This window comes from Gossypium arboreum, chromosome 12, assembly GCF_025698485.1.
Source record: "Gossypium arboreum isolate Shixiya-1 chromosome 12, ASM2569848v2, whole genome shotgun sequence".
NCBI classification, from domain to species: domain Eukaryota; kingdom Viridiplantae; phylum Streptophyta; class Magnoliopsida; order Malvales; family Malvaceae; genus Gossypium; species Gossypium arboreum.
In genome coordinates this window covers 117859492-117875103 of record NC_069081.1, presented here as the reverse complement: position 1 = coordinate 117875103, position 15612 = coordinate 117859492, and the positions used below count along the sequence as shown (strand labels likewise).

At 33.0% G+C, this 15612-nt stretch overlaps 2 protein-coding genes across 3 annotated transcripts; both read left to right on the top strand.

Annotated features, from left to right (window-relative positions):
• Positions 1 to 2489: 2489 nt before the first annotated feature.
• On the top strand, positions 2490 to 5811 carry LOC108477582 (G-type lectin S-receptor-like serine/threonine-protein kinase At5g24080). Its single transcript, XM_017780114.2, has 5 exons — positions 2490 to 2831; positions 2902 to 4268; positions 4335 to 4515; positions 4619 to 5072; positions 5144 to 5811. Exons 1-5 carry the CDS (start codon positions 2590 to 2592, stop codon positions 5486 to 5488), a joined length of 2589 nt encoding a protein of 862 aa, XP_017635603.1. The 5' UTR covers positions 2490 to 2589; the 3' UTR covers positions 5489 to 5811.
• A 3951-nt stretch (positions 5812 to 9762) lies between these two features.
• LOC108476691 (uncharacterized) lies at positions 9763 to 15447 on the top strand. Of its 2 annotated transcripts, none has more exons than XM_017778962.2 (16): positions 9763 to 10010; positions 10224 to 10624; positions 10705 to 10827; positions 11127 to 11268; positions 11384 to 11661; positions 11816 to 11874; positions 11992 to 12086; positions 12447 to 12549; positions 12644 to 12738; positions 12829 to 12891; positions 13692 to 13767; positions 13860 to 13968; positions 14174 to 14286; positions 14372 to 14430; positions 14680 to 14788; positions 15025 to 15447. In XM_017778962.2, the coding sequence occupies exons 2-16, from the start codon at positions 10234 to 10236 to the stop codon at positions 15157 to 15159; spliced, it is 1950 nt and encodes a 649-aa protein (XP_017634451.1). In that variant the 5' UTR covers positions 9763 to 10010; positions 10224 to 10233; the 3' UTR covers positions 15160 to 15447. The 2 variants fall into 2 exon arrangements, with proteins under 2 accessions (XP_017634451.1, XP_017634450.1); XM_017778961.2 differs by having other exon boundaries at positions 9763 to 10015.
• Positions 15448 to 15612: the final 165 nt, after the last annotated feature.

Below are 15612 nucleotides of genomic sequence, written 5' to 3'. Positions count from 1 at the left end.
ATTATAAAAATTCTAAAATTAAAATTTAAATAAAAGTAGATAAAAATTCAAAATAGATAAAATGAGGATAAATTTTTAACCCTCTAAAATTTCTCTTTATAAAATTTCTAGTACCTATTCTTAAAAAAATTAACAAAAATATTGATTATATTTTTTACCTCTTCAATTTATTGACATAAAAGTAATTCAACAAATAAATTGGAAAAGAAAATATAAGTCAACAAACGCTATATATAAAAATAATAGAATAATTTATGCTATTATAAATCCCTTTATTGAGTATCAATGGGTCCTAATTAAATTAGGAAAATTATTTTAATGTCCTTACACATTTAAAATAAATTATATTATTTGAGGGCATTTTGATTTTTATTTAAAAATTAATAAATATATATATGATACGTTTTGAACCCATGCTAATTGAGTTGAAAAATTTTAAATTTACTATTCAATCAAAATTTTATTATACATACTTTCTTACCTCATTTATTAATAATATTATTGATTAAAATTGCATCACAATTACGAAATAATTTCTAATAATAATAAATGAACACCGATATTTGTGATCTAAAGATCACACATTTTAGCTCCATTTTGCCTCGAACAAGCAATTGGCCTGGGCCGGATTGGCCCATTTACATTATATAATATTGATGGTACTTATTTAGAATTTTAATTTGAAATTTTAAATTAGTAACACATACAAGCTATCAAAGTTATCCCCAACAATGTAAATGCAAATTTTGATTTTCAATGGTTTCAATTGTTGGCCAAGTATGCATTGTCATTAACTTAATTTTTTAGATAAAATACAAATTAAGTTTTAGCTCGGTTGATATGGGTACTGTTGCCAATGTAAATATAAGAATGCGTTGAAACATATTATTCTCCTATTTATGAGTTGGGGAAGGACGATGGGTTGTTCTAAGCATTATATAATAAAAAAAAAGATATGATCGAACCTATAATGATATTATTTAAAAAGAAGAAGATAAAATTAAATAATTATTTTTATTTATTATAAGAAATTTATATAGTTTTGACACATTTATATATTAGATTTATATTCGAGTTACTTTTTGGTATTACTTTATTTTTCTCATATTGTATTTTTGTTGTAGTAAAATATGTATTTATGTTATATTTTTGTATTATAATTTAAAATTTAGTTTTTTTAAATATGTCCCATGTTTCTATATTATTTACAAATTTAGAATTTAGTTTATATATTTTTATTTTTAGACTACTTTTCAAATTTCAAAATTTAGGTAAAATGGTTAATACAGATAATTTTTTTGGCTAAATTTGTTAGTATGACATTTTGAAAGAAAAATATATATTCACTTGATAGCAAAGTTTTTAGAATCGGACTGGTGGTTGAACCGATCAAGCCCCTTATTCATTGGTATGATCGGTTCGATTAAATAAATTATTAAAAAATATTAAAAATCGATTCAACTGATTCATATTGGTTCTTGGGTAAACCGGTCCAATGCTCCTCTTTGGATCGCTACCTTGACCAATTCCTGGTTCAATCAATCTAACCGGCTAATCCGGTCTAGTTCAAGCAATCTTATTTGGTAACCATATAACTGAAAAATGACATTATAATGAATTTAAATTTAATAAAATAATTTTAATAGGGTTATAATTTTAAAATACGAAAAATAGAAATACTAAATTGTAAAACTAAATTTGAAGGCTTTGAAACTGAAGTTCAGAAATTATTAGCTAGTATACCAAAATTTCAGCCAAATCAGGACTTTCAATCAATAATGATTTTGTAAGACCTAACTCTCATCTATCCAAATAAAAGAAAGTCAAAAGAATAGATTTTAAGACTAAATAATTCATTGCCATAAAAAACATACAACCGAACAAACAGTAAAACTACTGATTGGGTTATGTTTTTACTGAAATTCAAACAAATTAATATTTTTATGTAAGATAAAAATATAATTTAGTTTTTCTATTAAAATTTATTTAGAATAGTTTAATAATAATACATGACATGTTATGTGTAACTTATGTTAACATGTATGATTAATTTTAATAATAAAATAAATAAAAATTTTAATAAAAAATTAATTTATTTTTTAATCTAACTTATAAAAATTAAATATCAATTTATTAATAAAAACAAGAAAGCAAAATGCAATTTACTTTTATCCCCAAAGAAGCTGATAAGTGCACTGTGCACATATTCACGTAACCTCAACAATGTCAAAGCTGTGAAAAAATAATAAAATACTGCTCATCATATCATATAAAAACATAGCTTTTTGACTTTTGAGTTACGTGTCAATGGCCTTTGTCCTTTCGGTTGCTCACATCTCCAGGACTGGACACCACAAATGGTTAAACACGTGGCACTGTGTCCACTTCCGTCACTAGCCGACCATTGTTTTTTTTCAAAGTTTTAGCTCACCCACCTCTGTACATGTGGTTAAATGATCTGTGCCCCACAATGGGTTCTTTTCACCTTTTGCTATGGTTCTCATGCAGTATAAAAGATTGCCATTCCCAATTTGAAAAAGCTCTTGATTTTTCTTTTAATGGTGTTTTTACTTGCCACTGGGAATCTCCATGGCTATTACTTGTGTGCTGTTGTTTTTCGTGGTTTTGGTTGGATTGTCGGGGGACTGCATTGCTGGCCAAATTGGTTTAGGTTCAAGGTTACTGGCTAGTGACCAAGGACCACCTTGGGTTTCCGATAATGGAACCTTTGCTTTTGGTTTCACCCCGTCGGAGACTCGTGACCGGTTTCTGCTCGGAATTTGGTTTGCCGACCTTCCTGGAGACAGAACCATGGTCTGGTCTGCTAATAGGTATGTTTTTACTTTATAGTTTCATTAATAATTCTTTGATTATGTTTAAGCTAACTTTTCATCTTTATAGGAACTCTCTAGTCACGAAAGATGCAATCGTGGAGCTAGACACCACCGGAAACCTCGTACTCATCGACGGGGACATTACCGTTTGGACGTCGAACACGTCGGGAAGCCGAGTTGAGTTCGCGGTCATGTCGGAATCCGGCAATTTCATTCTTTATACTGCTAACAACCGCCCTGCATGGCAGAGTTTTGCGTATCCGACCGATACGCTTCTACCTAACCAAGCCTTGACGGTGTCACTTGAATTAACATCATCGAAATCGCCGTCTCACGGTGGCTATTATGGACTCAAGATGCTTCAACAGCCTACTTCGTTAACCCTTGCCTTAACATACAACTTGCCTCACTCTATTGATGATTCCCCTGAAGGTTACACAAACTACTCCTATTGGGCTTCGCCGGATATATCCAATGTTACCGGCGATGTCGTTGCGGTGTTAGATGAAGCAGGAAGCTTCGGAGTTGTGTATGGACAATCATCAAATGGTGCAATTTATGTCTACAAGAATGATGGAGACTATGATGGTTTATCTTCGGCTACGAATAAATCGAATGTACGATTATTGGTCCTAAGGAGGTTGATCATCGAGACTAATGGCAATCTACGTTTGTATAGATGGGATAACGATGTTAATGGTTCACGTCAATGGGTGCCTGAATGGGCGGCAGTCTCGAACCCTTGTGACATTCCCGGCATATGTGGCAATGGAATATGTAATTTGGATAGAAGCAAGACAAATGCTTCTTGTACATGCTTCCCCGGTACTTCTAAGGTAAACGGTGCAGCCGGTGAATCCTATTGTTCGCGGAACTCATCAGTGACGGAAAACTGCGATCGTAGGAACAAAAACCGGACTTTGGACTTTAAGATTGCAACGGTACAACAAACCAACTACTACTTCTCTTACGCTTCGGTGTTGGCTAATTACAGTGACATTGCCACTGTCTCGAGGTGTGGTGATGCTTGTTTATTAGATTGTGACTGCGTTGCATCGGTTTACGGGTTGGACGACGAGAAACCGTACTGCTGGATCCTTAAGAGCCTGGACTATGGAGGATTTGAGGACCCTGGTTCAACCCTGTTTGTGAAAGTCAGGTCCAATGTCTCATTGGAACCAGGTGGTGATACAGGAGGGTCTGGCTCTGGTGATGCTTCGAATGGTCACGAGAAGGTTTTGGTTATTCCAATCGTGTTAACCATGGGTGTCCTCATTGGCCTATTGTGTCTACTATTGTATTACAATGTTCATAGGAAAAGATATCTAAAAAGATCCATTGAAAGCTCTTTGATCTTGGAAGGGGCTCCGTTGCATTTCAGCTACCGCGATTTGCAGCTTCGTACTAGCAATTTTTCTCAGCTGCTCGGAACAGGTAAAAAATAGTAAATAGATTTCTTTTAGTTATACAAATATTTACAACTGTTGTGATCTTTTGCAGGAGGATTCGGAAGTGTATATAAAGGAAGCCTTTCGGATGGAACATTGGTTGCTGTGAAGAAACTCGACCGTGTTTTCCCGCATGGACAAAAGGAGTTCATAACTGAAGTGAATACAATTGGATCTATGCATCATATGAACTTGGTTCGCCTGTGCGGTTACTGCTCCGAGGGTTCACACCGGTAAGTCATCTGAAATTCCGAATCACTTATCATTCTCTATTCAATTCGTTTTAATCAAATAGGCAGTTCAGTTTCGTGTCTATTTATGTGTTTTTGTTGGCAGTCTTCTGGTTTATGAGTTCATGAAAAATGGATCCTTGGACAAGTGGATATTTCCTTCCTATCAGTGCCGGGATAGGTTACTGTATTGGCCAACTCGGTTCCGTATTGCTGTCGCGACTGCACAAGGGATTGCTTATTTTCACGAGCAATGCAGGAACCGAATAATACACTGTGATATCAAGCCGGAAAATATCCTTTTGGACGAGAACTTTTGCCCCAAAGTATCGGATTTCGGACTAGCTAAGTTGATGGGAAGAGAGCACTCACATGTTGTCACTATGGTAAGAGGTACTAGAGGGTATTTAGCACCGGAATGGGTTAGCAATCGTCCTATAACCGTAAAGGCCGATGTTTACAGTTATGGAATGCTACTTTTGGAGATTCTTGGTGGCCGAAGAAACCTTGACATGTCTTACGATGCCGAAGACTTCTTTTACCCTGGATGGGCCTATAAGGTATATACCCTTTAGTCCTAATGATCCATCCTCGAATCTTATACTTATTATATCACCAATTATTCCCGTAGGAGATGACAAACGGAACGCCACTTAAAGCCGTGGATAAGCGACTACGAGCTGCAGTCGACGAAGAAGAGTTGACGAGAGCATTGAAAGTTGCCTTTTGGTGCATACAAGATGAGGTCTCCATGAGACCTTCAATGGGGGAAGTGGTGAAAATGCTCGAAGGATCAATGGATATCGGCGCACCGCCGATGCCTCAAACAGTTTTGGAACTGGTCGAGGAAGGGTTGGAACAGGTTTACAGAGCAATGAAAAGAGATTTTAATCAATCAAGCTCGTTTACGATGACTACCTGTACCGGTACATCATCTCGAGCTACCTGCAGTTACTCCACAATGTCACCTAGATAATGAAAAAGATTAACCAAATGCTTAAAAGGTGTCTAAAAGGTTGTCTTCAATGACTCAATGTTCTAGTTTTATTTTTTTTGGTTATTAAATTATAATTTCATCAATGATTGTGATCTTCCTATTCATTGTTTCTTGCAGAGCAAGAAAGAAAACATAGAAGGAAATTCATTTCATTGTTTGTGTGGGTTCTTTTTCTCAAAAGTAAGCCACCCCTTGTTATTAAGACACTATCTGCGTCCGATTTTCATATTTTAAATTATTTTTTATTTTTGTCTGTCCTAATCATTTTTAATTTTTTATAAGTTTTTTATACATTTTATAAAGTTAAAATATGATGAAAGTTTTCCTATATTCTTTATATATTTGAAATTTATTTTTTATTTTTATTTTTAAAATTTTAATCATTTTATTTTTAAATTAAAAAATAAGTCCAATTGTTAATATTATAATTTTTATATTAAATTCAAATTTATTACAAAATTATCTTTTCTATTGAATTTTTTTATATCATATCTCTAAACAATTAGATTTAAAATTTTAAATCTAAAAAGGTAAGTCTCAGGTCTCATCTGTCTGTATAATTAGCAAAATATCATCCTGGAACCCCACACCGAAACAAAAGCTATAGACTTTGGATAACGAAGGTATTAACCAAACTAAACACATATAAAAAAAAAGTTAAATTATCTAAAAAATTTAAACAGCGTTAAGATTTAAAGTGATTTAAATAACGAAAAATAATTTAAATTCAATTTTTAACCAAAAAATAAGAATCAATTTTAAAAATATATAATTTAGGGTGCAATTTAATTAAGCCAATTTTGAAAATATCATAACTTAAAAAAGGCTAAAATTTTAAAAGTAATAAAAATACCAAATTAAAGCCAATTTTTATAAGATACAGGGATTAATACCAGAATTTAGGTGCAACTAGTCTTTTATTTGCAATAAAATGAAAGACTCTGTGGGATCATTAAACTCTGTTCTTAACCCCTCGAATCGCCGCTTTACACTGAAAACGTCATACGCGGATATTGCAAAATAGCCCTTTCGTTTCATGTGTTTTTTCCTCGTTGACCCATATGCAAATTCCATCACGTCAAGCACAAATTAAAGAGACTTGCACTAACATTTTCCCATTTTCACGAGGTTTTTAGTTTTTACCTTTCTTTCCCAGAAACAAGCATGAACAAATAAATACAATAATGCAACAACAACAACAACAAAAAGTCAGTTTTTCCCATTAAATCTCATCTTCCTGGAATTCGCATTTGAAGGACACCAGGAAATTGAACAAAACGCGCTTGCATATCTAAAAAGTTCTCTTTTTCTTTTGTATGTTAGGTATATCTCTCTCTCTCTCTCTCTCTCTCTCTATATATATATATATATATATAAGTGTTTTACACCGTATTTACATTGACAGCAAGTAGTACAGCTACTATATTCACCATGGCTGAACACCTTGAACAGCTTACCAAAATCTTCAAAGAATTAAGCCTTTTAGCCGAGAAACAGAAGAGGAATATGCAGGTCTATCAGAAGAAAGCACTGCAATTAACCATTGCTTACCTTGTTTTCCAAGCCATAGCTTTCATCTCTATTACCAAACAAGCTTATTATTCTTCATCAGGTCATTGCCATAACTTGTGGCTGCCTTTTGCTTTTTCCATGTTATCGTCTTTAATGTATTTTTTGGCTTTGCTGAGTACACTCGCGGGTTCCTACCGAGTTGGGTATCAGCTGGACTTGAATTTAATGGAGCAGGAGATTGTGAGTAAGCAAATACGTGAAGCTGAGAGATGCATTAAGTAATAAAGTGCTGTGATGATGATATTATAAGGTTTCTTTCAAGTTTCTGCAGAGCAAGGTCTGCATACATGATTAAGCATGATGGGGTTTCATGAAGAAAGAATAATACCCATTATATTTATATATATTCTTTTGATTTATTCTTTTATAGTATGATTAGAATTATGATGATATCCAACCTAAGTTTTGAAAACTATGTTTAGTGAATGAATTTAATTAGTCCAAGTATATTTTATTGGAAATATCCAATTTTAATTTTATATAAGATGTTTATATTTTAGAGGTTGGGGTTGAATTTATGCTTATGCTTTTTAGCATAATGTATTTTCGTCAATCATCTATTTTTTTAATATAATACATTTAAATGCATTTAAATTTAACATTCATGTCAATTAAATTAAAACGTAATTAATAAAATTTTTGAAATTTTAACTTTATAATTTAAAGGTGTTGAATTTATGAATAATTTAGAAATGATATAAAATAAAACTACCAACATTTGGTAGAATGAGAATGAGAAATTATTAAAATGCATATAGAAATAGAAGATGATTGGAAAAGAAGATAATTGGATAGTGAAAGAAAAATGAGTTTAATAGAAAAGAAAATATATGAAATATTTTAATAAAAATAATTAAGTTACTTCAATTTTAAAAAGAACAACCGAGAATTGGAGTGAGAGGAAAATCAACAGTTGCGTTTCGTTTTAAAAATGCAATTTTCATTTTCGTTGATGTTTTCTTGAAAAATGAAAAAATTTTAAAAATGTGCATGATTATAATTTTAGAAAATATTTTTAAAAATTTTAAAAATGTAAAAATTAGAGAATGGGTTTGTTTTGACTAATAATACGTGTAAAAAAACTACATCTTCTTAACTGTTTGTTTTAAGCACTACTAAACATACTTATAATTAGTATATATATAATATATTTGGATAACCGCTATATTTAGTGATCCCATTGAATTGAGTGTAATTGAAGTACATCAATTACACTATTCAATTCTTAAGGGAGGATGAGAATTTGAATAATTATGTGATTGATTATAAAATAAATACATTCAAATTTAATTACCTTACGATTTTCTAAATATTCTCGTACACAATTTAAAAATTTTTTGACGAAATTTTATTTCCTATATATTTTGAACTACTAAATTCACTAAATTACATATATATTGTAAATTATTTATATTATATTTAACTAAATTACATAACTAAATTATCAATTGATGATAACAAGAATATATGTATAATGTCAGAGAGAATAGCCCAACAAAAAAGGAACGCCGATAGGGCGGGCCATGCAAGGTATTGGCTAATTTTTCAAGCTCAAGTTTGACTCGAAAATGAACTTATTTTTTGCTCAAGCTCGATTTAATTTTTAAAAAGGTAAATTGGACTTGATTTGGGTTGCTTATATTTAAATTTTCAGATTAATTTTTATTTAAAATAAAATTTTAAAAATATAATACACTAAATGCACTAAAAGTTAAAATAGATATTTTCTAACACATTAAAATTATTTATATTAAAAACACAAATAAATATAATGAATATTTTATTGTATTAAATATAATTTTAAAATTTATATTTGGGATGTATTATTTAGTTGGGTAAGTTTGCTTTTTTAGGTTTTAGGTAATGAGTTTAATTGTTATTGGGTCAAGAATTTAATATAAATATAAATAATAATTATTTAACATATATAATTAATATAATATTTTTTATAATATAATATATTTGGGTTGGGTCAGACCAGGCTAAGCTCGGGGCCAAAAAATCTTGCCCAAGGCTTAGCACAAATAGAAAATAGGTCTTAAATTTACCAAAACTCATTTTACGGGTCTCGTATTTTATCCGAACCTCTTATTTTTTGAGCAAGCCTTTAGGCTTGAGCAGGTGGCCCAACTTATGAGCAGCTTTATTGCTAAATACTTTTTAGGTATTGTTACTTGTTTATAATTTTTTTTCTCAAATATTATTGATACTTTTATAATAATTATACTTTTAAAATTTAAAGTTATTTGTGTAATTACAATTTATATTATCAAACATCACATAAATTAGACTCTATCAATAAAAGTCTTTAGATAAATTTGTTTTCTAAAATAAAATTATAAAATTAAAATTTTACCTTAAAATGAAATTGCATTAATTCAAACTTATATAAAAGTAAAATTATTAATTTTTAACCGTTTTTAAATATTAAATATGAAATTAAAACATAACTAATTAACTCAATTAACCGTTAATTGAATCTTAGCTCAACATAGATATTATTATCAAAGTAAGAAGATCTTTGCATTATCCTTTTATTTATGGATTTGAAAGAGGCTATAGATAATTCTGAACTTTGTGTCAAAAAGTAGTAAATATGATTAAAATAAATAATGAGATTATTAAAAAAATAATTAATCTGAAATAGATAAACTTCATTTTAAGAAATAATAGATAATTGGTTAAAAGGAAAAATATAGCAATAGCTAATGGTAAGTGTGTATGGTATGCAATAGCATAAGATGCTTCCAGCAATTTAACCAAACAAATAGTACATAAAAATCATTGTTTATTTGAAGCACCGAATCCCTAATTAAATTCCCGTCGAGGAATCCAAAGATTCTTTTCTTCAACCAAGTTTCAAAATTCAAGGTCTAATCTAATCTGTACGTTTTGCTTCCCATCGACGTTCGACTTCCCTGTAATTCTTGTAAGGTACAAATTTCCATCTAATTTCCCCAATTTTTACATATCTAGAATGACAATTACACCAAACCCTAGATAATTAATTTCGTATCCTTCATATTCATGCTTCGGCTGAATTTTTGTTTTCGTAAATTTTTTTATCATAATTCAATTAGTATTTGGTTGATTCATGGATTCAACAAGTTAATAATGCTGAATGTTATCGTTGTTTCTGTAGATAGTATAGGATGGAGAATATGCAATATGCCGAGGAGCTTGTGAGGGAATTTTTGGTCTTCAGAGGATTTACAAATACATTACAAGCTTTTGAGACTGAGAGATGTACGGATATTGGTAAAATGTTTCAAGTTTATAAGATATTAGACTTGATTTTCACCGTATATATTCCTAAATTTCATGCCGAAAAATTAGTTGGTTTATTTAGTTTCTTTAAGCAATGCTTTTCGTCGTGGTCTGAGACTACGATGCTTGATACGTTCTCGAAATTGGAGGGCTCTGTTCTTCGGTGTTACATCGTTCATGCATTGCAATCTGGGAGGAAAGATAAAGTTGTGGAGTTTTTTGGAATGAATGGGAATGATTTGCTGCTAAAGGGTTCTGATTGGACAGCTTGGTTTGGTAGGTTCATTTGTTTTGGCTTCTGTGTATTGTGTTTTCTTTTTCTCTTGTTGATTGATTCTGTTGAGCATGCAATGCAGCCATTCCTTATGTGAAGAACCCTAGCATCGATCCTCAGTTTCGTGTATATTTCTCCAAGGAATGGTATGAAGCTCTCCGTCTTTCTGTGAGGAACTTTTTCAGCGAGATCTTCAATGGTACTCATATCCTTTAGAATTGATACTTTCCTTCTGAAAACGCTCTGCATAACTTGTGTATGTATTATGTAATCATGTGTAGATTAACAGAGAGCCCATAGGAATTACTTATTGGGGAAGTTTTCTGCATTTTGAAATAAAATTGGTCTTGAAAGGTTTTGCCTCAAAAGCTATCCATTGTGGTGATGTTTTTGTTGCTAGTAGATATTAGTATGAGCAAAGCCTTGGATATATTAACTTTTTCCTTGACGTTAGAGTGATTCAATTAATGATGGGATTTTGACGAATGTCCTTAACCAAAGCACGCCTTCCTGCCCTACTGAAGATCAGTTCAGAAAAGAATACAATTAGCTGTCTTAAGAAAGAAAACAAGCGTCTTAATCAAAAGTTATTGCAACTTCAGGCCTTACTGGAGGAGAAGGAGGCACAGTTAGGTCTATCAAAAAGGTAAAGGATCTTCTGATTTTGCTAGATCATGATAGTACTTGCTGCATTACGTGGTTAAAGATGATTCTATTCGAACACATTATGATACCAGTATTGCTGCATGAACATTTCATAGGAGCATGGGAGCAGCTAACAGTTCTTTTCAATCAAGTGGCATTGATGGTGAAAATTTACGCCCATCTTCAAGTAGTGAGGACATTTGTGCTCCTGCAACCTCATATTTGGGTAGTATACCACAGAGTGAGGAATGTGCTGCTGCTGAACCGACCAAATTTGCATCAGCTCGTGTTGAGTCGTCATCGAGGCAAGATTCATACTCTGCTTCAAGTCTTCATGCTTCATCCGGTGGAATCGACGATACTGCTCAAAAGTTGTATGGTAGCCATTTTGATGGTAAGTGACATTTGTTCATCACTTGTATTTTCAGTGTGCTGGGAATTGTGGATAATGAAGTAGGTTTGTTTAAATGTTCCTTTTTCCTCTACTTTAATGGGTTAGGTATGTACCCAAAAAAAATGGGTTAAGTTATCCTGATGTGATTTGACAGAGAATGGCAGAGAAATGCTCAGAGAAGAAGAATTTCCTGAAGTGAGTGTTGAGTTTCAGGTAAGTTCTCTGTTAAATATATTCAAACATCATTATTGCATACACTTTGATTTCTTGCTCATTTTTTCGTATACGTGAAACTGTTGGAACAACCTTATTTCACAACCTTATTTCCAGGAGACATTTTTGGGCCACACAAGTCCAATTACTCGGTGCCGGTTTTCTGCATCTGGGAACAATATAGCTAGTGCATCTGTGGATGGCACTGTCAGGTATGCTCTTTAAAAAAAACTGATATGAACTTGTAAATATTTAGAATAGCGCACTTTGCTGCCTGTGGTTGCGTTTGGGCTTGTAAATTTGTCTATCCTGCCCAATTGTTGATGAATATCAAATATAAAAGAACACAAAATGGAAGGAAGAGTAGTCATCCTTACAATCTGACAATTGACTAACACCATTTAGATGGGTTACATCTGTGTGCAGGCTGTGGTTTTTAACAAATTTGTTTGTCAGATACCTTGGTTAAATGTACTTGGAAAGATAATAAGATGTCATTTATACTAACGACTGTGCTCTGTTATTGTCTGCGACTTCTTATTTACTTCCTTCTCTCTTTGTTTTTGATGAAGGATATGGACATATGACTCATCGATTCCAGCATCTAGAAACGCGACCATCTATTGTGGAGCCGAGATAATGTCACTTGACTGGGAATGCAAATCTGACCGTTTGGTATGTAACTATATTATTGTTTCATGGTTGTACTTGTAGTTTGATTGGGGGTAATGTTATAATTGTTGCAACTTAAAATTTGTTGTTCCTAAAGCTTCTCATAGGCACTGCTGATGGAGGCATTAAAGCATGGAATGTTGATGCGAAGAGAGTTGTCTGTGATCTGAATACAACTGATGCATTTCCAAGGTACTTCTTGGAATCCCATGTTTACTGGTTTATTAATTTGTTTATACTTGTTCATCTTTTCTTTCTTCTTTTTTTGTTGCCGTCTTGCAGTGTCTTGGATTTAAAGTGCAGCCCTGTGGAACCAATATTTGTTTCTGCTGCATCTTCACGAAGGTAACTTAATTTATAACTGCCTGGTTACTAGATTTTAACGTTCTTACTTGACTGAAATATGTGAAGCTACACAATCAAAATATTATATGATGAGCTTCTAGTTGTTGTCAAGATGGTATTCATGGTGCTAGGGTTTAATTTAGGTACAATGTTATGTTGTTACTTCTCATGGATCAAGTCTGATAATTATTATTATTTTTTAAAAAACATTACGTGCTACTGGTTACTATTTGTGTCAATAATTTTATTGAACATATGATGATCTTATTTTGACTGGGAACCGTTTCTTTTTTTAATGGGCTTTTTGAACCCCTAAGATGGTCTGGATACTCCAGATTAGGTGAAGTGCTGAACTGTGTATTGCCACAATTTCGACCATCTAGTTCCTGCATGCAGGCTTTGCAGTTGAGAATAGTGCATGATCGGGATGTTTGAAACACAGGCTTAAATAGATGTACTCTTCTTAATTTATATGTAGAGGTATATAATGCATCAGAAGACCTGCAAGTAGAGCTATTGTATAGATCCAGCATTACAAAGCCTCTTGTTTTCAGAAACATGCATTAGTAACATATTCATTCTTGTCACTTTGTGATTCACACATAATTTTGGTTTTCTTGATTAGTTATGCTAGGTTGTTAAGTAGTTTCTTGTACCAATATATCATGGTGGGTAACAATTAGTTAGAATCCATTGGAAGATTGATTGCCCATCATCATAGTAGGTCTTTTACTCTCCCATTAATTTTTTTTTTTTTTTAAAATTGGCCATGAGATTAGTTGGACGTTTTCTTCTTTCAGGCTTGGGTCAACCTCTATTGACTCTCTGGGGTATGCTTCATTGACTGTATGGAACATGAAAACATGGAAAGCTATGGTATGCGGTTGTATATATAGAGAATGCTTATTGATGATTATTGGCTTGTTTAAAAATAATTTATGCCTTAATGGACTTCAACTTCAATGAAGACAGTCCTTCCTCTCGGTGAAGATCCGCCTGCAATTACTTCTCTATGCTTCAATCATAACGGGAAGATTTTAGCTGCCTCTGCCACTGATGGAATGATTCACATGTTTGGTATCCTTTTCTTTATCAGCTCATATTTGTATGTCTGTTATGTCCTATTGTTCAAGTGGTCATGAATTTTCATATTAACTAAAGGCACCTACCTCCAAGGATTACAGTACCTTTGTTAGAGAATTGTCTTAATTTGATCGTGTCATTGCTGTCTTCTGATAATAGAACCTAAAATGTAACATGAATGCTCCTTGACTGGTGAAAGACATGTCTGCTGGTCTTCAAATCACCGGGTGGCCAGCACATGATTCTGCAATAAGCTCACTGCTTTTTGGGCCAGATGAGACGAGCATTTTTAGCTTGGGCTCAGATGGAAAGGTAATTACTATCTAAGCTAGACTCTGTTCAATCTATGGTTTTATGTTTAAGCTAGCAGATTCACAGATTGATTTTGCAATGTCAGATATTTGAATGGAGCTTGCAAAACCAAGGTCGTGTCCTTTGGTCAAAAACTTCTAGCTGGTAATTTTCATTTCTTATTGTCGAAACCACCCTTAAAGATCATTTGCATCCCCTATAGTGGGCTCGAAGTAAAGGGAAAAAGAAAATAATTGAAGTATCCAGCATTCCATTCAGGTTGTGCATTCCACATCTCTATTGCCTTGAAAAGCCCGTCACCTTCATTGAGTGCATTGGTTGTGGTTGCATCATCAATCTGTTTACATGAGTTAATGGAGCCAAATGTAGTAACATGGATATTATGCTCTGTAGGTTTTCTGAACCCCAGACGTCAAAATATTGTAGACACGAAATGGCATTGGATGCCAGCGGTAGGCAGCTGTTAGCAACATCTGGTTCCGTAAGAGCACCCATATATCAGGTAAATTCTTCATATTTGTTGTTAAACAAGTACACACACGTGTACCACCTCCTAATACAAGCGTGCATGCTCAAAATTGTGATTTCCCGATATTGGTCTTTCTTATGAAAAATCTTGGCTGGTGTCCAAACTAATCATTGCAGTGATTCTGATATAATGTTTCTCTAGTTCCTTTAACACTGGCAGCCCTTACAATATATATGTCCTTTTCTTTCCTCGTTTTTATCATGGATCAGGTACAAGGCCATTCAAATGGGTTCAAAACTCTTCCCCATAGTGCAGCCATAACAACCGTGGATTGGCACCCAAGCTTGCCTATTTTCTTGACCGGATCGGCAGATAACTCAGTTCGAGTAACTTCCATATTGTGAAGACACTTTACTTGTATTATATAATCCCAATCAGGTAAATGAAACCTAGTTATCGGCCTATTGACAAGATATAAATATTTTTCCATATTTTCGTGCATGTTTGAGGATGCCTATTTGTTGCCAGTGTTTGGAAGAGGTAATATCGTGAGTGATGATGTAATTCATTGAATTGTTTGTACCTTTATTTACTTGTCATTGTAAAACTTACAGAGACAAGGCCACTTCATGGCAGCACTGTTTGAAGGTTCCGGTTAATCTTATATGAAAAAAAATCAGTATAAAGTAAAATAGCTTGTATATTATCAGGAAGTTGACGATCTCTTCCTGTCCTTAGCGGGTGCAACATACATTCGCTCGTTGCATTATACTAGGCTAGTGACATTAAAGTTATTGATGAAATGACATCAATATTTTGAAATAGAGCAAATTGCTCTCTTTAAAATCCATGTTCAT